Here is a 22,078-nt window from a genome sequence, read left to right as displayed (position 1 = left end):
GTGCCGAGTCTTCATTTATTCACTCTCATTTAAGGTTTCGTGTGCCAGTAATACATTTTAATATTTTTAGAAGGTCTCTTTCTATAAGTCTATAATATATAATTAAACTATTGTTGTATGTAAAGTAAATAAGGTTTCTAAAATGTTTAAGAAGCTTCATTTAATATTAAATTAAAATGCAGAGCCCCCCGGACTGGTGGCCAGGACCCGGGCAGTGTGACTGCCACTGAAAATCAGTTCGCATGCCGCCTTCAGCACTCGTGCCATGGGTTGCCAACCCCTGATCTAGTCTGACCTCCTGCACATTGCAGGTCACAGAACCTCACCCACCCTCTCTTGTAATAGACCCACAACTTCTGGCTGAGTTACTGAAATTCACAAATCATCAAGTTACAGAAAATCCACCATTTACACTAGTTTAAACCTGCAGGTGGCCCGTGCCCCATGCTGCAGAGGAAGGCAAAAAAATATATAAAATCCAAGGTCTCTCCCAGTGTGACCTGGGGGAAAATTCCTTCCTGACCCCAAATATGGTGATCAGTTAGACTCTGAGCAGGTGGGCAAGACCCAGGAACCAGACACCTGGGAAAGAATTCTTTGTAGTAACTCAGAGCCCTCCCCATCTAGTGTCCCATCGCCGTCCATTGGGGATTTTTGCTATTGGCAGTCTTTGTAGTTCCACTAACCCAACTCCCACACCCCACTCCAGCTGCAGTAGCCATGAAAGGTCCAGTCTACAAGGTATATCTTTTAAAATCAGATTCATCACCCCCAAAGCAACAGAGCTCCTCGCCTCTGCCCAGCAGACACCAACACTCTCCACTGTTGTGTGTTCCTCATTTTGTATTATTGTCTCCCTGCATTTGCCTTGCTCTGCAAGAAGAGCTAGCTGGATTTTCATCTTCCAAAGCTGCACTGCGGGAGGAGAGTTTTGCATGGGTCCTTCACTTATGTACAGTCTGCAAATACAAGAGCCCTTGACAGTGCAAACAATGGATCTGCCTGTGCTTGTCCCTTCTATAATACAGAAAAGAAAACCTAAAACAATCCTCATTTACAGTTGTGCATGGAGCGTTGTATGGGAAGAAAGAAAAGACTCTCTCTGTAGCCATGTCTGAACTGTTTGTGTGTGAAAGCTCCAGAGACCAAGTCCCTTCCTAGAAGCAGATGCACAGCTGAGTACTTCAAGCAGCTGGAGCGAAGAAACTCCCCTGGTAAACAGGGACAGACATCAGTAAAAAGTCAGATCAGGGTCCTAAAGAAAGCCTATTTCAAGGATGGCGAGAGGGAGGTAAGATTACGAAACCCTGAGTGACTGGCCGGTTTTTGTTTATTTATTTGTTGAGGGCTTTGATTTAGAGTCCCTGTCTACTCCCAGAGAATGTTCTTCTACTCACGCTTCCTGAAATGGGCTGGCCTTGCTGGTCACAAGATTACCAACCTCTGTACTCACTGTATGTTGCACAACTTGCTGTACTGTAGGACGGTGAAATGCAGGCAAAAGACTTTGTCCCACTTGAGGAAAGTCCTGTGCCGTTTGAATCAAACACTTGGTCCAAGATGAAGGTTGAATTTGCTCCTCTCTCTATTCCTTTAGAGAGAAGGCTTCAGACTGCTTCAGTAGCTCATTGGGTCTTCAGTTTCCTGGGACTAGGTAAGATTTATTTTAATGTCTCTCTAGAGAAAAGTGCTATCCAGGCACCTTACAGAGGAAGAAAGAGCCTGCGACCTGCATTGCAGATGGGGAAACTGAGGCCAGAAATTACCATTTCACACTCATACAATGGCAGAGCTGGAAATAGAACCCAAATCCACCAACTCCTATTGGCTAGCCACTGCCCAATGCTGCCTTCTCACAGTGTGAGCTGCAATACATTTGCGCAGAGAGAAGCTGCGGATGTCCCCCCGCCGCCTGCATCTATCCCTTACCGGACGCTAAACATTCTGTAGGTTAGGAAGGCAAGACAGCATATCTCAAAACATGTTTAATAATAACGAAGAGGAGTGAAAAGTGAAGTCTTTTCTTTGGACACAAATGATGCTGCTCTTAATTTGGATACTGTGCCCAGAAACGGGTGACTTAGGAAAAGTCTATCTTGCAGCCTGTAAATTGCATTTGCAGCTGCACTCTGCCTTGTTTCTGTTATCACTACCCAAACAGCATAGTCCCAGCATTTACTTAGAGCTACCTTTCTGTGGCTTTCCCGTATTTAAGGATTTATTAAAAAAAATCCCTGCAAGCTAAGAACAGAGACTTGGTGTAGTCTGAATCTCCGAGCCACTCTGCCCAGTCACACTCCACTTCTTACTCAGAGGCTAGCTGGCCTCTGAAGGCATTAACCTTTCACCTCCTTAGGCTTGCCTTTTTGCTTGTCTAATTATACACATGCTCGCTGTTACTCATAAAAATGCAACCCCAATGACCACAATGCCTTAGGAGGATCTACAAAAATGCATTATGGCCAAAGAACGTAGAAGCTGGTCTGCCTACACTAAGCAGCAGAGTTCTTTGTTTAGATAAACAACAACAAAAAAAGCAGTTTCTGGGGAAACCCAGCTTGGGCAAGGAACTCATTAGAAAGTTCAGAAGCCCAGAAAACCTATTATCATGTAGCTAACAGATTAAATTAAATAATAATGGAAATGAGTGGGAGAGACTTGCCGTTTTATTAAGGCATTATTGTCCAATGGACAGAACAGGGCTGTGGGAGTCAGGAGATGTGGGGCCAGATCTCAGCCGGTGTAAGGTAGCTCTGCTGCTTTATACCAGTTCAAGATCTGGCCCTTAGGTTCAGCCACAAGAACAGGAATAAACTGGACCACTCTCCTACTGGCCAAGCCATTTAGCCTCTCTGTATCTCAGTGACAACAGGAAGTGGCTAACTTATTGTGGCAGATGCAATGTAACTGTGCCCTGGACTGAGAGGCACAGCAGAGGTTCTTTGGACAGGGAACTGGGGTCTTGCATAGGGTGACCAGATGGACAGTCCTGATATTTGGGGCATTTTCTTCTATAGGCACTTATTACCCCCCACCCCCATCCCGATTTTTCTCACTTGCTGTCTGGTCACCCTAGTCTTGCAGGGAATCCAGACCTGCAAGGAAAGCAAAGGCTGAGGTTTGGTTTTGTTGATAACCCTCTGGCATGGCTAGGTTTGGACTCAATACTTTGTGACCCATAGCACTGGCCCCTTTATATTGTGCCAGCCACACCAAGGGCCCTTAAACCTGCCCTAACTGGACAATTAATCCTTCCCCTTTCCCCTCCAACTCTGAGGAATGCTTCGGTGGTGCAGAGCTGACATGGCCAGCCCTACACCACCCCAGCATGTGGGGGGGTTTCAGTGCATGTCAGAGCGTGGCTGGGCAACTGCACCTGCTCTAATTTGCCAAGTGCTGGTTTCATGTCTATTGTAGCCTGGGGAATCCAGGAATGCAAGGGTGGTGTACAGTTCCCTTTCCCCACTCCGGGTTCTGCACAGAATACAGCTCCACTGGACCCAGTGGGTCTAGGTTCTGTTCAGAGAAGTTCTTCTCCCCATTTGCAACCTTCCTCCAACTGAGCTAAATAACTCAATGCTTATAAAGCACCTGGAGCTCCCCCTGGAAGGAGTGGTATCTTTGTGGGTTTTAACAGCACACTGGCAGCCAAGTTGCACTTTAAGTGCAAGTGGAGTTCTCTAATCAGTGACAGGAACACATTTTGCTCTTACTTTATGCTGGTGTAAATCAAGAGTGACCCTGCTGAAACCAATAGAGTTATGGTGGTTTACACCCAAGTGAACAGAATGAGCCCTTTTGACTTTCATTGAGTTAACTCTGGATCACACGATTGCAAGGACAGAGATGGTCAAAACTCAGAGTTTCAATTCCGTGAGAAATGCTGAAGTTTGTTACTGTTCCAAATTCAAATTTCCAGAGGGCAAGAGGGCAGGGAATCAAATAGTTGGGGGAAAAAAGTTGGTTTGGGGTCACACAAAAATGTTTTCTTTAGATTTTCACTTCGTAACTTTTATTATATATATAAATATGCATGCATATACCCACACACACACATGCATCCATACAAAAACCAATGTGTTCCAAAAAAGTGTCAGAAGGGAACCTTTCAACATGGCTGAAATTCCGACAGTTTCACACCCTCCCATTCCCCCCAAACAGAACGTTGTTTACATCAGAACTTTCCACAGGAACAGGTCAGTTTTGTCAAACCAGCATTTTCCGATGGAAAAATATTCAGCCAGAAATTTTTTGACGAGTTCTGTATAGGGACATTACCCCGTAAGGTGCTGTGTGCCACCAGCCAGGAAGGCTTAGTACCACCCAAATTCACAAGATCAGGCACTAAATGAGCAGAGTTTGGTCCTTGGCTGCTAATCTCTGCCCTAGAAAGGTTCAAGGTTCGGCCCTGAGATAAGGGCTCTCCAAGGTACAGTCAATCTGTGCCAGGCATTTGCACAGACCTTTAGCTGGAGAGCCAGAAGTCAGCCATTCAGCTTTAGCTCCTCTAGTAGCTGTTGCTATGGTTATGCAAATGAACCAATGCGAGGAGAATGGGGCAGCTGGGAAGTAAGAGGAACCATTCTTTCTCAAGAGAGGTGCTGGATAGCTCAGCACATGAATGGCACAGCCAGATCCCAGGGGCTGGGCGAGCACTGGGGGCAGAGTCTGCTGCAGTTTCTTTTTCAACAGGCAGACGTGATCTGCATCTCCATGAGGTTGAGGCTAGATCCTGGAAAAACAGAAAGAGAGAGCGGGGTGCACATGAGAGAGAGTGAGAGTGTGTGTGATGAACACTGATGTCCTGCTTGCTCCAGAAACAGAGAAAGCTTGGAGTGAAGCGTGTGAAATAACAGTTCGCACCTCTCCCATCAGAAGCTTACAGCCTCAAGGGTTGCCCTAGTATGTGCCTCATCTGCCTGGAATTTTGCAGGGCTCCATAATCAGCAGAACCCAGCTCCATTCTCATCTACCCCTCTGCCCCTTTCAGCCTGCCTCTGCTCCACTCCCAGTGCCATGGCAGTGGCAGTTCTGCGTCTGGACACAGGGGCATCTGCATCATGCGGATCCCCCAATGTGTCCTGACACTTGCCCTTTGACGCAAAACTTGGGAGAAGTGGTAAATGATGAAGAGGAAAGGGCAGTGATGCAGAGCGATCTGCGTCACTTGGTAAACTGGCGCAAGAAAACAATATTCATTTTAATGCTGCTAAATGTAAGTGTATACAAAGACTGTAGGCCATACTTACGCAATGGGGGACTCCATCCTGGAAGCAGTGGCTCTGAAAAAGATTTGGGGCCCTAGTCGATAATCGGCTGAACATGAGCTCCCACTGTGATGCTGTAACCAAAAGAGCTTATGCGATCCTGGGATCCAGAAACGGGAATCTTGAGTAGGTGTAGAGGGGCATTGTATTTGTATTTGGCACTGGTGCGACTGCTGCTGGAACCCTGTGTCAATTCTGGTGCCCACAATTCAAGAAGGATGTCGATAAACTGGAAAGGGTGTAAGGAAGAATCACAAAATGCTTAAAGAGTTAGAAAATGTGCCTTAGAGTGATGGATCTCCTTGAGCCTATCTGTTTTGCTTAACAAAGAGAAGGTTAGGAGGTGACTTGAGTACACCCTATAGGTACCTACCAAGAGAACAAATATTTCATAATGGGCTCTTCAATCTGGCACCTTAGAAATGCTTATGATAATTAGTGTGTGATGTTGCCATCTGGTGTGTTGGTGCATCACCCCCTACTGGATGGGATTAGAGCAACTAAATGTTGTCTTAGGCCCTATGTTGCTGAGAGATCTTCCTTTAGTTCATGCAGTAGTGCCAGAGAGTCAGCCCCAGCGGACACCAATGTCACTTTCAGAATCTGAAGAGCCTCCATTCACAAGCCACCGTTCTTTCAAGTTAAAGACTAAATGGACAGATACTAAAATTTCAGGAGCTGTCGGCATCTGGGTGGCTAGTTTTTCTGGGACATGAGCCCTCCTTTGACATCTACATAAGAGTCTCTCACCTTTGTTGCTTTCATTCCTCAAAGAGGTTGTTTAAAGCCATAAAAAGCCATTGTTGATGTTTCAAGAGGTTCCAAAGAAACCAGCTGAATTCTGAGGGAATCCAAGATGGCGTCCATGGGGTTCATTGGTTCTGCAGGGCGGCATCTTCTTCCCACTGACTCTCATGGGGACACCACACTTCTCAGCCAATGACACCATTCATCATGTAAACTCTAGTTTGTTAGGCCCAGATCCTCAAATGTATTTAGGCTCTGAACTTCCATGGGGCCTTAATAACCAGCCTCAAGGGGACGCCTCAGCCAAACCCATCTAGTCAATAGCCAGTTGAGGCTGCGATTTCTAGATAGTGCATTAATAGCTCTTGTTCTTGCTGTGGAGACAGGGTATTCCTTGATCATTGGACCTCTATCTGTGCTTCATATAATCCAAATTAGACAACCATTACCTTGAAACTTAAAGTGTATTGAGAGCCCCCACTGCCACATTGCCTATAAAGTAATCTAGGCCCAACTGTAGGTGCAAAAAGAAAATGCTCAGCAAGATCTAGCCCTGTGTTTATATATATCCATGCTATAGCAAACATTTCTATAGCACCTTCTATCTTAAGGCTCAACCATCTTGTCCCTCTCCTTGATCATGCAGATAAGCATCAATACCTCCTTAGCCTGAGGGGTTATAGGACTTGCCCAAGGTCGCAGAGTGAGTCAGTAGCAGACTCAAGACTAGACCCCAGGAGTGAGATTGTGTGCTGTGCCTCTTGGGCTGTGTCTACACTGGAGCAGGAAGGTGTCATGTTCAGCTTGAGGAGAACAGCCCTGCATCAGCACACTAAAAACAGCAGTGTCACCATGGCAGCAAGAGCAGCAGGATAGGCTAGCCGGCCCAAGTACAGTCCCATCCGAGGCCCTGCACTGGTACACAGGGAAGCCTTATGAGCACATCCACAGTCTCTGCACCAGGGCATCCTCCTCTGGCTTGGTGTGGAGCTTTTATGGCCCCCTTTTGCCACTCCAGCCTTTTTACCAGGCACAGAGGAGCCAGATCAGGGGTGAGGGTCTCCCCCGAGTCTCTGAACTTTTTAATTGCTAGACAATGCTTGCACAGTAAAGGGCCAGATTCCTAGTTACAATGGTGTAACTTTCAGTACTAGGTTTTCATTGGAGGCTTTCGTACGGGCCAGTAAGCAGCCAACAACTTCATGTGATTGAGTCCAGCAGCTCCATATCCTACACCCCTCTGCATCTCACTATGGCAGCGGTGCCCAAACTTTCCCCGTCATGCCTTCCTCCCCCCCTTACCATTAATGGAATCTCTGCCTCCATCCCATTACTATACAGTTGACTCAGCAAAGAAGTTTGGGCTGACAGCAGAGCAGAGGGCAGAACTGGGGATGGGGGAGGAACTGGGGCTAGAGATGGAGCTGGCTGGCCAAACAGCAGAGAGGGAATGATGGCAGAGCTGGGCTGGGGGCAGAGCGGGACTGGGGGCAGAGCAGGGCAGGGGGGTGCTCCCTCCCTGCCCGCACAAACATTCTGTCACGTCCCCCTCAGGGGCGCATCCCACAATTTGGACACTATTGCACTACGTGTGCACACCTCAACTGCTAGAAGAGGGCCTCATCCTCCCTGACTGAACTAACCTTGTTATCTCTAATGTGATTTTTGCCTGCATATGTATACCTGCTTCTGGAAATCTCCGCTACGTGCATCTGACGAAGTGGGTATTCACCCACGAAAGCTCATGCTCCAATATGTCTGTTAGTCTATAAGGTGCCACAGGATTCTTTGTCGCTTTTTACAGCTCCAGACTAACACGACTACCCCTCTGATACTTTAATATGAGTACCATTCATGGAATATCACAGCAAAGATGATAAGGGATTGGCTTAGCCTTTTACAATTCCCAGGCCACCCCACCCCATCCCCCCACTCTTTTGCCCAGGACTCTGCCCCACTGCTCCAAACCCACCTCCCAGCCTTCACCCTGCCTCCCCCAGTTCCAGTCTATGCATCCAATGAAGTGGGCTGTAGCCTATGAAAGCTTATGTTCAAATACATTTGTTAGTCTTTAAGGTGTCACAAGTGCTCCTGTTCTTTTTGTTGGCTGAGGGTAGCTTAAATAAGGTATCTTACACTCACCCTAATGGGTGAAAAGTTTAATACAGTTTAGTGTTTCATTACAACTGTCTTCCCTTCTTGTCCTCTTGAATCCCCCATCCACTCCTCTCCCCCACTCCTCTCTCCTCCTCTTCTCGAACCCCACTTCCACTCCTCTCTCCCCCTCTTCTCAAACCTCCTTCCCACTCCCCTCCCCCACTCCTCTCTCCTCTTCCTCTCAAACTTCCTTCCCACTCCCCTCCTCATTCCTGCTCTGCAATCCCCCTTCCACTAGCCATACCACCTCGCCTCCTATGGACCTCCCTTCTACTTTCCCCCCCTCTCCACTCCTCTCTCCCCCTCCTCTGGAACCCCCTTCCACTCCCCTTCTCACCCCTCCCTCCCTCCCCCTCTCAAACCCCCCTTCCACTCCCCTCACCATCCCTTCCTCCCCCTCCTCTGGAACCCCCCTTCCACTCCCCTTCCCACCTCTCCCTTCCCCTCCTCTCAACCCCCTGCTTCCACTCTCCTTGCCCCCTCCTCTTGAACCCCCTACCCACTCCCCTCACCACTCCTGCTTACTGCCCCTTCTTCCCCTTCCTCTTGCTCCCCAATTTCCCACTCCCCTCACCACCCTCCTCTCAAACCTCCCTTCCACTCCCCTCCCTCCCCCTCCTCTCAAACTCCCCCTTCCACTCCCCTCACCGCCCCTCCCTCCCAGTCCTCTGCAACCCAGGACTCTGAATCCCAAGACTCTGCCCTGCAAAAGGTGATGGCTAGAGGCCTGAGATCTGACTGAGGTGACCTCAATAAGGCAACAACGGGGGTCAGAGGTGCAACTGCCTTGGAAGCTATGATACTTCTGAATAAGTTCTTTCACCTCTTGACTCCAGCCAAGCCTCGGTTGCCTATTGACTGCCCTGTTTTTATCTCAGCACAGTGCTGCATAGTTCTCTTCATTGGCCTCTTCTTCACTCGCTTTTGGCTGATCAGTGTCCTGTATGCAACGTGGTGGCTTCTGGACTGGGACACGCCAAGCAAAGGTGGGCGACGGATTCACTGCATCAGGAACAGTATCATCTGGAGACACATGAAGAACTATTTCCCCGTCACCGTAAGTGCAACCAAAGGTAGGGTCTAATCCAGTTCCCACTGGAGTCTGTGGGAAAGGAACTCCCGTTTTGTTTTATGGGCATTGGATCAGGCGCTTACGGCCCTGAAGAGGGGCCAAGGGATCCTAGCACTGGACCTAATAAGTCAGCACTAGATTTTACTGCTTTGTCTTTCACAGCCTGGAGGGAAGGTTGGGCTAGGGATTAGAGCAGAGGGTAGAAGACCTATTGCCTGACCTTGTAACAGTTGTTTAGCCCAGCATTTTCAGACTCATGGACCTAAATAAATCTGGCTTTAGACGCCTTCCTCTTCAGTTTCACTACACCTTGGGAGGTAGGGAAATAGTCTCCCCATTTTCCATCCAGGTGTTTTTAGATTCTTGTCCTGCACCCTCTGTGGTATCTGAGCACTTTTAAGGAAGCTGAAGAACCAGTGACGCTAAGTGAAGTTACACAGCAAGCCAGGAGCAGAGACTGGACTTGAACTCCTAGGTCCTATGCTTAGAGCAATTTACAGATAAGTAGCCAGCTGGAAATTAACTGGCTTTAAGTCGAGACTTTAGCCCGCAGCTTCAGGACCAGGTGTACATTTTAAATCCTACCTGGCGTTTTGTTTTATTGTTGGCCGTATAGCACCCTGAGTGCACATGGCACACCATGCATGTGCAGAAACCATTAGAGGGCCAAGTATCAGAGGGGTAGCCGTCTTAGTCTGGATCTGTAAAAGCAGCAGAGAATCCTGTGGCACCTTATAGACTAACAGACGTTTTGGAGCGTGAGCTTTCATGGGTGAATACCCACTTCGTCAGACGCAGGTAGTGGAAATTTCCAGGGGCAGGTATATATATGCTAGCAAGCAAGCTAGAGATAACGAGGTTAGTTCAATCAGGGAGGGTGAGGCCCTGTTCTAGCAGTAGAGGTGTGAAAACCAAGGGAGGAGAAACTGGTTCTGTAATTGGCAAGCCATTCACAGTCTTTGTTTAGTCCAGAGCTGATGGTGTCAAATTTGCAGATGAACTGAAGCTCAGCAGTTTCTCTTTGAAGTCTGGTCCTGAAGTTTTTTTGCTGCAGGATGGCCACCTTAAGGTCTGCTATAGTGTGGCCAGGGAGGTTGAAGTGCTCTCCTACAGGTTTTTGTATATTGCCATTTCTGATATCTGAATTAGAGGGCCGGCATCAGAGTGCTTGTGTCTCCAGATATAAGCTGGGGCAGTGCAAAGCGATGCATTACGGAGAGTCAGGGATCCTGCCGTGGAGCGAGACCAAACTAGGCTGCAGTCTGAGCACCTTTAGGTCAGGCCACAAACCCTGCCTCTCTGAGAGCTGCTAAGAGGGGAGTGGGAAGCTGACAAAACTCCCAATCAGCACTCCCAAGAACCAAAGCCAGAGCCTCCAGAAGTCCACTACTACAGGCTGCACCACTCCAGCCTGTTAGCCTGGGAGGCAGACAGATACTACCGCTAAGTACAATAGAGAAGATTGACACAGCGAGAGTCCTACAGGCAGAACACTTCACACAGATGGTTCTGTCAGGAGCTCAGAGAGGGAGGGCCATGGGGCAAACGTTAACTGGGAGGGAGTTTTCCATAGATTCCAAGGCCAAAAGGGACCAGTGTGATCATCAAGTCAGATCTCCTGGCCAAAGGACTTCCCTGAATTAGAATCTTCCTTTTAGAAAGACATTCAATATTGAGTTGCCAGTGACGGAGAATCCGCCACAAACTTCGGCAAGTTGTTGCAGTGGTTAACAACCTTCACTGCTAAAAAACTGCCCCTTATTTCTAGTCGGAGGTTGTCTAGCATCAGCTTCCAGCCACTGGATTTTATCACACCTTTGTGTGCCACACTGAAGAGCCCTCCACTGCCAAGTTTTTGTTCCTCCTTTAGGTACTTACAGGCTGATCAAGTCACCCCTTAACCTTCTCTTTGATAAATGAATCACTATAAAGACACAGTTTGCAATCGTTTAATTGTTCTTGTGGCTCTTCTCTGAACCCTCTCCAATTATCAACATCCTTCTTGAACTGTGGACACCAGAATTGGACACAGGATTTCCAGGGCCCTTATGACCTCTCTAACTTGCGATTCCCCTGTTTATACATCCAAGGATTGCATTGGCCTGTTGGCCACAGCGTCACACTGGGAGCTGATGTTCAGCTGGTTAGCTACCTAGCATTTTGTGGTTGTAGTGAACAGGGAGGCATGAAAGCCAGCATAGAGTTGGGAGGCGGGCACAGGGAGAAATGGTCAGCAGAGAAGATGAGTGGGACAAAGGAACCAGTAGAGAAGCTTTCAGGGCAGGGATACAGGGAAGGTACAGAATGGATGTAGTGGGGCTGCCATCCTTCTAAGGCTTCATGGGGGAAGAAAAACTTGATCTCCAGTGTCTTTGAATGAAAGATACCCTGAGTTATTAAAGGAACAGGGGCTACCCAGCCTAGGGCAACAATGGTGGAAGTGTGTTCTGCAGTATATGAGCCTGTCATACACCTTGGTCACTGGCATTCAGATACCTCTTCCCTGTGACAGCAGTGGTGAGGAGCCCTGTTTTGTGTCTACAAGGAATATTTCTCTGAAAGAGCATGGATTTAGTGCACTTCTGCAGTGCCAAGGACACGCACACCACGGCTGCTTCTTCCTGTGAGAGAAGTGAAAGGGAAGTGCACCACTGCAAGTAATAAGATTAAATCAGTGCAGAGATTAGGAGTGGGCAGAAGACAACCCAGGGTCTCGGTTTGGCCAGAACTCAGGGGTGGGTTTTGATTTGGAGCCAGTGGGGGAAAAAGGTGGATGCTTATGTTACACCTGCTTCATTTGGGTCATCTGCCGTTAAATAATACGTGCAATCCTGGAGTTACAAGATGCAGCCTGTGGCCACCCTCATCTTTTAGGCCCCAACTCAGCAAAGCACTTTAGCACGGATTTAGAGCACAGTACATACTTTGCCAAGTCAGCGCATCCTTAAGGAGGTGCAGCCCATGGAGACAACAGGTCCCAGCCAGTATTGCTCATTTTACTCAGAGCAGCCTTAGGATGAGTCTGCAGGCAGCTGGTGGCAAATACGTGCAGGTGTTTGGGGGCCTTGCTCTTCCTACAGCAACAGGATACAGCTGGCTACCCTACCAAACTGCCCCTCGTCCACACTTGCACGTGGGCACCAGAAAGGCACTTTATGGCTTTGTAGGCACGTTTGGGGTTTTTTGGTGTTTTTAAAATATTCCAGAATGCAGGACACCATCTGGTATTCCAACATTTTCCAAGGGATGAAGTACCCCAGTTCGCCCCTCCCCCTACTCCACCAACCCTTATTTTAATATTTGTTTCCCCTAAGATGCCCCACTGTTGCTTGGCTAGGAGCCAGTGCTCATTCATGTACATTAGTTAATTAAGCCAGCCAGCTTTGCAGAGTGTTATTTGCCCATGTGTCAGGGCTGAGTAATATTTTGTAGGCAAGTAAAATCTCATTTGCTTTTTCATTACCATCATCATGACAGCAACGAGGGAGGGGGATGGGTTGATTTTGTGCCTGGGCTGCTTGAAAGTGACAATTCTACAAGGCTGCACGAAGCCTTCAGCAGACAATGCAATAAGAAATCTGCAGTTCTTGCCTATCTGTGAAATGGGGATAATGGGGTAGAGCGGGACTAACCTGTAGTCACACAGCAAGCCAGCAGTAGATCCAAAAATAAGTTCTTCAAGTCTCAGTTTACAGTCCCCTGCTTTAACTCCTGGACACTTTCCTGTGAGCTTGTATCATTTTTCCCAACAATTGTTTAACAGACGAACCTCCACTCCTCATTAAGTCCTATCAACACTGCTAAAGTGGTAAGACAATTACACCTCTACCTCGATATAACACTGTCCTCGGGAGCCAAAAAATCTTACCGCATTATAGATGAAACCGCGTTATATCGAACTTGCTTTGATCTGCCGGAGTGTGCAGCCCCGTCCCCCCAGAGCACTGCTTTACTGCGTTATATCCGAATTCGTGTTATATCGGGTGGTGTTATATCGAGGTAGAGGTGGAATTATTATTTGCACTTCAGTAGTATCTAGGGGCCCTAGTCAGGGATCGGGGCCCCATTGTGCTAGGCCCAGTATAAACAAGAACAAAAAGACAATCCCCGCTTTGGAGAGCAGCAAGTCTCATAGAGCCCCATTCCAGCACAGCCACATCTGGCTCTAAACACTAGAACAGAGAGTTTTTAAGAGCCCCCACTGCAAAGGGCTACTGGCTCGCCCCTGCGTCCTGCTGCATTACAGCAGCCATGCTCAGCTTCAAGACATAACATTTTAAGCCTTTCTGAAATTGCTCTCCTGATGCCCACTGTACTTTACATTTCCCCTGGGTGCGGTGATCAGCATTAACGATGCCTTTGAATCCAAGTGCCAGTGGCACAGTAGACGTTAGGGATCCCCCTGTGATAAGGAAGGAGCAGAGGCTGCAAGGGAGATATTTATGCTGAGGACAAGGAACAGTCAATGCTGCACAGCTCTGGACTGGGAAGGATTAATATTGTCAGCAATGAAACTTGAGCACGGCTACATAAATGCTGTTGTTAAAATGCTGTACAGACATTAGCTGATTGACTCTCACAAGACCCCCGTGCAATAGGCAATTATACCACCATCAAGTGGGGAAACTGAGGCACAGAGGAGTTGAGTCACTTTATGGTTACATAAGGAGTCAGTATCAGAATTTGATTTAGAACGCAAGAATTCCCAGTAAAGGGCTGTGAAATATTTGCGTCACTTCTGGGCTCGAGGTTCGATGCCTCCCACAAACAGGGACAGAAGGGAAACACATGTCACTGAAGTTGGAGTCATACCAAAGGTGAGGCTGGGTCAGCACATTCACACAGCTACTAGATTTGTGAGTCTCCTTTCTCCCTCCTGGCAAGCCACCCACCCTCACCAAGGGCCCACTGAAATCAACAAGCATCTTTCCATTGATTTCAGCAGGCATTTGGTCTGGCCCCCAAGAGATTCAGGTTCTCTCCCGCCATCTAAGAGCAAGTCCCTGGAACAGGGTGGCATGCCTCTTTACACATCAGAGGCCTGGAGCTGGCCAGTCCCTCCAGCTAGCCCTTCCTACCACACCCAGGCTGGGGTGTGGCGTGTAATGAGCAGAACCCGCTGGGTATGGTGGAACTGTTCTTCCTATGAAGAGCAGCAGGGAGCTGCAGAGAGAGGGATTCTCAGGCAGGAACAAAGAGTGTCATTGGCTGCTGGGAGCCAGCAGACAAGCCTAAGTTTTCAGGGAAGAGGCTCCAGGCAGGGAAGGTCTGGGAGACCCGCCCCAGCAGGAAGACAGGGAGCAGGGACTTGAGAACTTTTATTCTGAATGGTTTGTCAGGTTAATAAATCCACCCACAGGGAGGGGAGTTGCTGAAGCTAAGTGTGTGTGTGGCATGTTTTAAAGGGGCTATGGAGAAGGGAAACTGAGGCAGAGCTTGCAGAGGGAGCACTCAGAAGGTGGCCAGCCTGTGCAGTCTCCAAATCTTCCTTTCCCCCCTCCTACCTTTAGATGGCCCTGAGGGGTCCCTGGTCCGGTTGTGGGGGGAGGGACTGGCTGGTGATCCCTGGGGAGGAAGAGGAAAATATCCTCTGGAGTTCACCAAACAGAAAAACTTAAGTCCTATAGTATTTGTAGACTCATAAATTATAAAGCCAGAAGGGACCACAGTGATCATCTGGTCTGCCCGCCTGTCCAACACACGTATGAGAACTTCCCTGGGGAAAGCATCCAGAACAGATCTTTCAGAACCACATCCAATCTTGATTTTAAAATTGCCACTGCTAGAGACTCCACACCGGACCTTGGCAGCCTGTTCCAATGGTCAGTTACATTCACTGCTAAAAACACTGCAGCTTATTTCTAATCCACGCCTGTCCAGCCATTGGACCATGTTATACCTTTCTCTGCTGATGGAAGAATCCTGTAATACAGTGAGCTCCTTAAGTCCAAGGCACGTTTTCCAACCCCGTCATCGTTTTCACGGTTCTTCTCTGAGCCCTCTCCAATTTTGCAATATCCTTCATGAACTGCAGACACAGGACGGAACATGGCATCTCAGTAGTGGGTCTCATCAGCACCAGACACAGAAGTAACATAACCTCCCTATTCCTACACAAGATTCCCTATGTAAACCGCCAAGGATCACATTAGCCCTTTTGGCCACAGCATCGCACTGGGAGCTCATGTTCCCCTCATCATCTCCCATAACCCCTTCCTCTCCCCACCCTTCCCTCCCCAAATCTTTTTTTCGGAGTTATTGCGTCTAGGAAGGAGGCCACCATCCTGTAAGTATGGTTAGTGTACAGAAGGCCCAGAGTTTAACAGAAATTACCAGTGAAGTTCCACAGAAATTACTCTCAAGCCTTACAGACAATAGGACATGCTAACTTGTCTACAAAGTGTTTTTAAGACAGTGCTGTAGCAGCAATTTACCTTCTCTTCACTATAACATGGCTGCTATCTCAGTTTCCCCTTCAAGGCTGGGAAGGTTAGTGTTCCAGCCAAGCCCAACAATTTCTCTTCCAAAATAAGTAAGAAGAATCCAGGCCCTTTGTAGGTCAGTGCAGTGGTGCACCACTACCATTTTAGGAGTGCTTTGACACTGGACTTGGTCCATGGCCTTATGGTTGAGAACCACAAGCAGCTCCCATTCTCTCCAGGTCTCTCTGGTTTTCCAGAGCAAGACACGACCCGTCTTCCAGAGCCCTTTGACTGTCCACTTATGCCTCTTCCCAGGCCCTTGGCATAGAGAAATTCAGCAGTAGGTCCCACTCCCTTCAGGTAGGAAATCTCAAAATAAATCTTGTCTCTTCTTTGACTGATGTCTCGCTCCAATTTAAAAGACAGCTCTGATATACCTCTGCCCCCTTTTTCAAGGATGCATCTCTGCCCAGCCTACAACTCCCATAGTCCCTCTGAACTACAAGTCCCAGAATGCCTTGGCTCCGAGCTGACTCACCAACAGCACCAGTGCTAGACCTTGAACCCCTCTTAAAGGGCCAGCTCACTCTCTGACACTGTCCTATAAAATCCTACAGCAGAGAGACACAGTTAAATTAAATCCTATTACATGGCTTTAAAAAAAAACATTAAGTTCTACAGGATTTTTCTGTAAGGCACTGTGCCACAAGTTACCCATCTCTCATAGAGGTAAATGTTTCCCACACTAAGGTCTTGTAGTGATTAAATTAACTAATCTGGAAGATGCCATATAATTCCTAAGCATCATGACTTGCTATACAGGTCATCAGCTGAATTTGAACTTAAGACCTTCCACACAGGCCTCTATCACTTGAGCTAAGGGGCCAACTCCATTAGCTGGTGGCAGTAATAGGTTGTTTCCTCTAGTGAACCAGCAATGAGTAGACAGTGGGACACACACTGTGCTAAAATGGGTTAGGCTTGATGCATTTGATTTCTGCTTCACCTATTGACACGCAGTAAACAACCATCAGACAGAAGTAGTTTTGAGGTGCTTTCTATTTCCTCTTGGGGGTTGGGGAGGAAGTTGTTTTATTTGCACATTCTCCCTCCAACATACTGCCTTTTATAATGGATTATAAAGCCCAATTTGCTTCTCTTAAATACATGCAGAAACAGCTGATATGGCTTAATAATACCTCTCTGCGATGCTCCAGTCAGTACGTCTGCTTATTTTTTATTCCATCCTGGGGTATGACTGACAAAAGATGGAAGGCTGAGCAGCTGCAGAGAGGTCTAATTCTGCTAGCAGGAAAGAGATGCTGCAGTGTATGAGCAGAAGAAGGAGCCTGGCAGCTAAGTTTTACTGCAGAGCAGCATTTCAGCACCAGTGCCAGGAAAATGCAAACAAAATGCAGAGTGGTTGTATAGAGAACCACCAATATGATTAAGGGGCTGGAAGGAAAAGGCCTCAGAGGAACTATTGAAAGAAATACATATGAGTCGTTTGGCTAATGGGTGATATTGCTGCCTCAAAATATGGGAAGCATATAAACACCCAGGAGGGGAATGGATTGTTTAAGGGGTGCCGCAGCTGGATAAGATAGTGAGGGGAACTGATCACTAATGTTTTGAATCGCCCTATTGACACTGTTGGGCCTCGCTCCCAGTTGTCCTGCACCTTGCGCTGTCATTGAGATTTTAAAAAATGACAGATGTTGAGTTGTTTGTCTTTGCCTTCTAGTACCTGGTCCAGTAGGGAGTACTCAGGTCACATTCTCAAGCTTTTTTCCATAAACACTAGACTGGAAACATACCTTGTTTTTAAAATTAGAACCAAGTTGAGAGTCTCACCTAATGACAGAATCCCTGGGGCTTTAATAAAAGCACCGCATATCCCAGGAGAGTTTGGCAACACTGCATTTACACCAGGGACAACTGGGTGCAAGCTTGTGTTTCCACAACCATTTGGGGGATGGTTTTCTATCTGTGCCAGCAGTGAGGTCTGGAACTCCCTGCTCACATGTGGCCGAGGGACTCAGCCACTTCATGGAATCAGCCCCCACTCAACTCTCACCTTCCAGAGGCCTCTCCTGGATTCAGATTTCCTGCTGGGAGAAGGGGCTGGAGATTGGCCGAAATGGGTCACACTCTGTCCCACCCCAAACAGAAGGGTCTGGTCAGAAACCAATGGCGTGGAACGACTGGTATGTCGAGTGTACCAGGGAGATGCCAGGGAGGAATTCCAACAGCAGCAGGGCAGAGTAGGACACACCTCGAGGAAGAATCCCAACCTCTCACAAGGAGATCTCACTTCCCCTCTGCTGCAAGCCTCCCTGATCCCCCCCAATGTTGTCTTCCAGCAGATCGACCCGCAGGCGCCTGAAGTCAGCCAGCTCCCGCATGTCCTTATATTGCTTCATGAGGACCTCAAATGTCAAAGTCCAGGCAGCCCCTGTACCTGCACCAAACCAGGGCGTATGCTAAAGGAACCCATCCCTCTCCTGCACACAGGCATAGACTCTGGGCTGGTGGTTACCACATGGACCCAATGGGGTTTCCACAGTCTCTTCATCCGAGCCACCATTTTTCACCTTCAGCCCCTGCTCACCTCTCCAGACATTGCTCCATTGCAGCAGTAACTGCAAGGCCAGAAGGCCACACACCTCAGTTTCATTCACACAGGTGTAACTGTACTGGACTGGGGAGATCAGTCCGTGATTCACACCAGTGAATGAGAGATCAGAATCGGGACCCTGAGAGGTTCCTCCAAAACAAAGCTGCTGTTCTCTAGATGGTCACTGGGTGGTGCTGCAAAGCAACAAAGCACATGCAATACAGCTCACTCTGCTGAGCAGAGGAAGAGCCGGGAAAACAGTGGACTCCCCCAAAACCTTCCTGCTCCATACAGCCATGCTTCAGGGCCATGCTCCTCAGCCACACAAACACTTAGCACTCTGCTGTCAATAGCAGAAACAACAATTAGGGTCTGATGGAGATAACCAAGGCCTAAAGACTAGGAGGCTTGCCCAGGTCACAGGAAGAGTCAGAACTGGAACGAGAGGCTTTTCTTATTCACACTATAGGAGCCCCTGACTGGGGCCCCATTTTGCAGGGCAATGGACATGAAAATATTAAGCGAGAGTCGCCTGCACCAAATAGCTCACAGTCTGACAGCAGGCAGGCGAGAAAGCAAAGGGAGGGGAACACAGACTCCAAGTGATACAGGCAGATTTTTGCACAGACTGAGGCCATGATTATGGGGAGTGATGAGTGATTTCTCTGCGTAAAGGTTTAGCAGAGCCTGGAGCATTTGGAAATCAGGCTCCTGTTTAAGGCATTTGAAATCGATCACTAGTCCCTGCGGAAAATGTTGGCCTAGGGCCAGGGGAGTCTCTTTAGAAACACAAGGTGTTGCGTGTCAAAGAGAGAAGCCAACCTGAACAGCACACAAATATCTAAAGAGAACCACTGGGCTCTGGGAGCAAAGGGAGTCAGAACGATTCCGCCGGGCAGGGCTTGGAAGGAAAGCGTTCGGGTGCTTCACGGTATTGTAGAGCAGTAACATTACACCATGGTACAACTGGCTTCTTTATTTGCAATATATGGGGCCAAGGCAGGTCCAGAGAGAGGGTCTGGGCCTTGACTTCAGGAGAGCTGGGTGCTACTTCCAGTCCTGCCATTGACTTGCTGCCTAGGCTTCGGAGGTCTCTCTGTCCCTCCATCGATATGGTAGGAGGGAGACTGAGCCTTCCTTTGCTTTGCGAAGAGCTCTGCAGTCTCTGGAGGGTGAGCACCATACAGCGTAAGTGCTGAGTATTGGATACCCAAATAACTAGCCAGCTGAGCATTACCAATCTAATTTACTGAGACAAATCAATCTGGCTTTTGCTCCTCAATCGAGCCCCAGAAAAGCAGCACAGGCTGGCATCTTCACCCCACTGCAGTGTTTGTGTACAATCAGTTCATTTAACACGAAAGGATTAGTTGCTCCTGGAGGATTAAACATGGCTTCTAATCCTCCCCTGTCCCAGCAGCAAACCTGACATGGAAACCTTCCGTTTCTGTGGGTCAGAGGTGAAACAAAGCTGCCGATTTGCTCTGCCTTCTGTTATTTTAGGAAGCTATATTGAATGTCCCCTAAAGCTGAGCTATGATCTCGGAGCACGTTTGTTGCTGCAGGAGAAAGGAGGGTAGGGCTGGTGCATGCATCCATTTTCTTGGAGTCTGAGTGAAATTAACTCATCATATGCAGCTACTTGCCTGCAGGTAATTAACTGGCTGTGCAGTTTTGCCATTGCAAGCTCTTACAGATCCACCACTGTAAGAGCTCCCCCTGCTGGTAACATGCTAGCAGAGGTACCAAGGTCTGACTGAAAAAACAAAAAAACAAGGACAATTCTGTAAGCAAGGGCCCGCGAACAGGCCAGCAGGCAGTGTGCGTATCCTGGTGAGTTTAGGAGAACTTCTTAGAGAGGGGAGGGAAGGAAGCAGAGAAAAATAAACCTGAAATTCAGCAGGGTGCACAGAAAACTCTTGCATGGCAACCCAAACCCCTTATGTGCAGTTGCTGCCATCTGTAGGGCGTGGGGCTGGAAGGTTTTGAATGAGGGAGGTAGCAGCAGTGGGCCACTGAGGAGCTGGGCGAGTCCCTGATGAGCGTATCGTGATCAGGGCCAGGGAAACTGGAGTCAGAGGGCCCATGTTCCCCAGAAGGGCTGTTAGGACCAGGGGAACAGGGAGCGGCTCTGGAAGCACCTCGGCCAGGTAGACAGACAAGAGCAGAGCACAGGGTTTAATAAAGTTCCACTTGTTCAGCTTAACCTGCAGTTGGCTTCACTCTTTGCTAATGAACCAGAGGGTTCAAAAGGCACTTGCTAACTACCACTGGCCATCCCCCACTCAGCGTTCCTCTCCTGTCCCTTCACACAGCCCCTTCCCTTTCACACCCGTCCATTCTCATCCCCACACACCTGGCCCACAAACGCTGCAGGCCATCTATTAGGAAGCGCTATTGTCTGGAGGTCACAGCGAAAGACTAGATGTCAGGACCCCTAGGTTCTATATCAAGCTCTGGCACTAGCTTGCTGGGAAGCCATGTCACTTCATCTCTTGTTCTGCAGCCCCTCTGTAAATGCAAGGGTGATAACACTTACCTGCCTTGCAAAATTAATGCTTTGAGATCTTATGGGGAAAGGCCCTGTCAAAGCGCAGAAGCCAGAATGTCCCAGGGCTCAGTCAAGCCCAGTGAGATTTAACTTTAGGCCTACCAACCTGAACCTTACCCCATTACAGCAATTTCTTATAAACAAACAAACAAACAAACAAACCTCACCTTCAAATTGATTGTTACCTGGTTTCATCCCGACACAATTAGACAAGAACAAGCCGTTAAGCCCAGAAAGCAGGGGGAGAAAATGGAAACCCTGTCAGAATCAGACCAGAACTGATGCAAACCACAGGGCTCTTTTGTAATCAGCTACTGTATGAGGAGCAAATCCACCTGTTAAATTCTTGACTTCAGGTTCTGGTATCAGGTAGTACAGAGTAACCCCACTGAAGTACTCAGGACAGATAGAAAAGTTTACCTCAATATATATGGCATCCATTTCTATTTCCCGCCACTTACTAGAGGAAATATCTTGAGTACTGCAAGTACTGAGGTTATCTAACTGCCAGCACCTACTTATCTAAGGCGACTGGCAAACTCCGAAAGGCCACCACTCTGGATTGTCACTGAGGTAACTGTGAGCAAAATCTAGCCCACATGTCTTCAGATAACACAGTGTAACACTGTAAAGCTGTGATTCAGGACTTTCCGGCCTGCATCCTGCTCATTCCATTGGTTATGCAGAAACCAAGACTAGGGTTACTTAACAGAACTGTGGCCCTGAGGCACTGCTGGATTTTTCGGGCTCTGAGCAATGCACAAACTACTTTGATTGAAAACGAACGCACCCAGGAATTCTTTACGTAAACCAGGACTCTTCATCCTGAGCTGGATAAAAGGGCGGCATTATTTGCAATTTATACAGTTGCCTGTAAAGTTAACCATGAGCTTTTAAAATTTCTAACAGCCTTGGCCATTCATTTCGTTTTTCATTTATTGGTAGGAGAAGAAAGAAGGGAGCAGGGGGTTACACAGAGTGAAGGGGCGCAAAGTCATCTCTCTCTCAGCTCTTTATGTTTCACTGGCATAGGCCCCAATCTCTCTAGGCCATACGGTAACTTTGAAATCTGCCCTGATTTAGGGACAGTGCATTGCTGCATCACTCCAGGAGGAGCCCAGAGAACTAAGGGCGGCTCAGAGTCACCATTTCTGTCCTGTGCAGGGAGGAGGGTGCAGGAAGCCCGATCCAGGGTCAGCTTCAGGGGTTTGGCCGCCCCAAGCAGCTAAAAAAAAAAAAAAAAAA

The 22,078-nt window shown here is 48.1% G+C and overlaps 1 protein-coding gene across 1 annotated transcript in view; it reads left to right on the top strand.

The window, feature by feature from the left end:
- Positions 1–1,560: 1,560 nt before the first annotated feature.
- The window catches only part of MOGAT2 (monoacylglycerol O-acyltransferase 2), a 46,499-nt gene continuing 25,981 nt past the window's right edge, over positions 1,561–22,078 (top strand). Inside the window, exons 1-2 of the mRNA XM_032796784.1 lie at positions 1,561–1,654; positions 9,050–9,228. Of these exons, the coding sequence (XP_032652675.1) occupies positions 1,561–1,654; positions 9,050–9,228 (273 nt within the window). The remainder of the gene's footprint in view (positions 1,655–9,049; positions 9,229–22,078) is intronic.

This window comes from Chelonoidis abingdonii, chromosome 1, assembly GCF_003597395.2.
Source record: "Chelonoidis abingdonii isolate Lonesome George chromosome 1, CheloAbing_2.0, whole genome shotgun sequence".
In the NCBI taxonomy this organism is placed as follows: domain Eukaryota; kingdom Metazoa; phylum Chordata; order Testudines; family Testudinidae; genus Chelonoidis; species Chelonoidis abingdonii.
The sequence above is the reverse complement of the archived record's forward strand: the minus strand, read 5'-3'. Positions and strand labels throughout refer to the sequence as shown.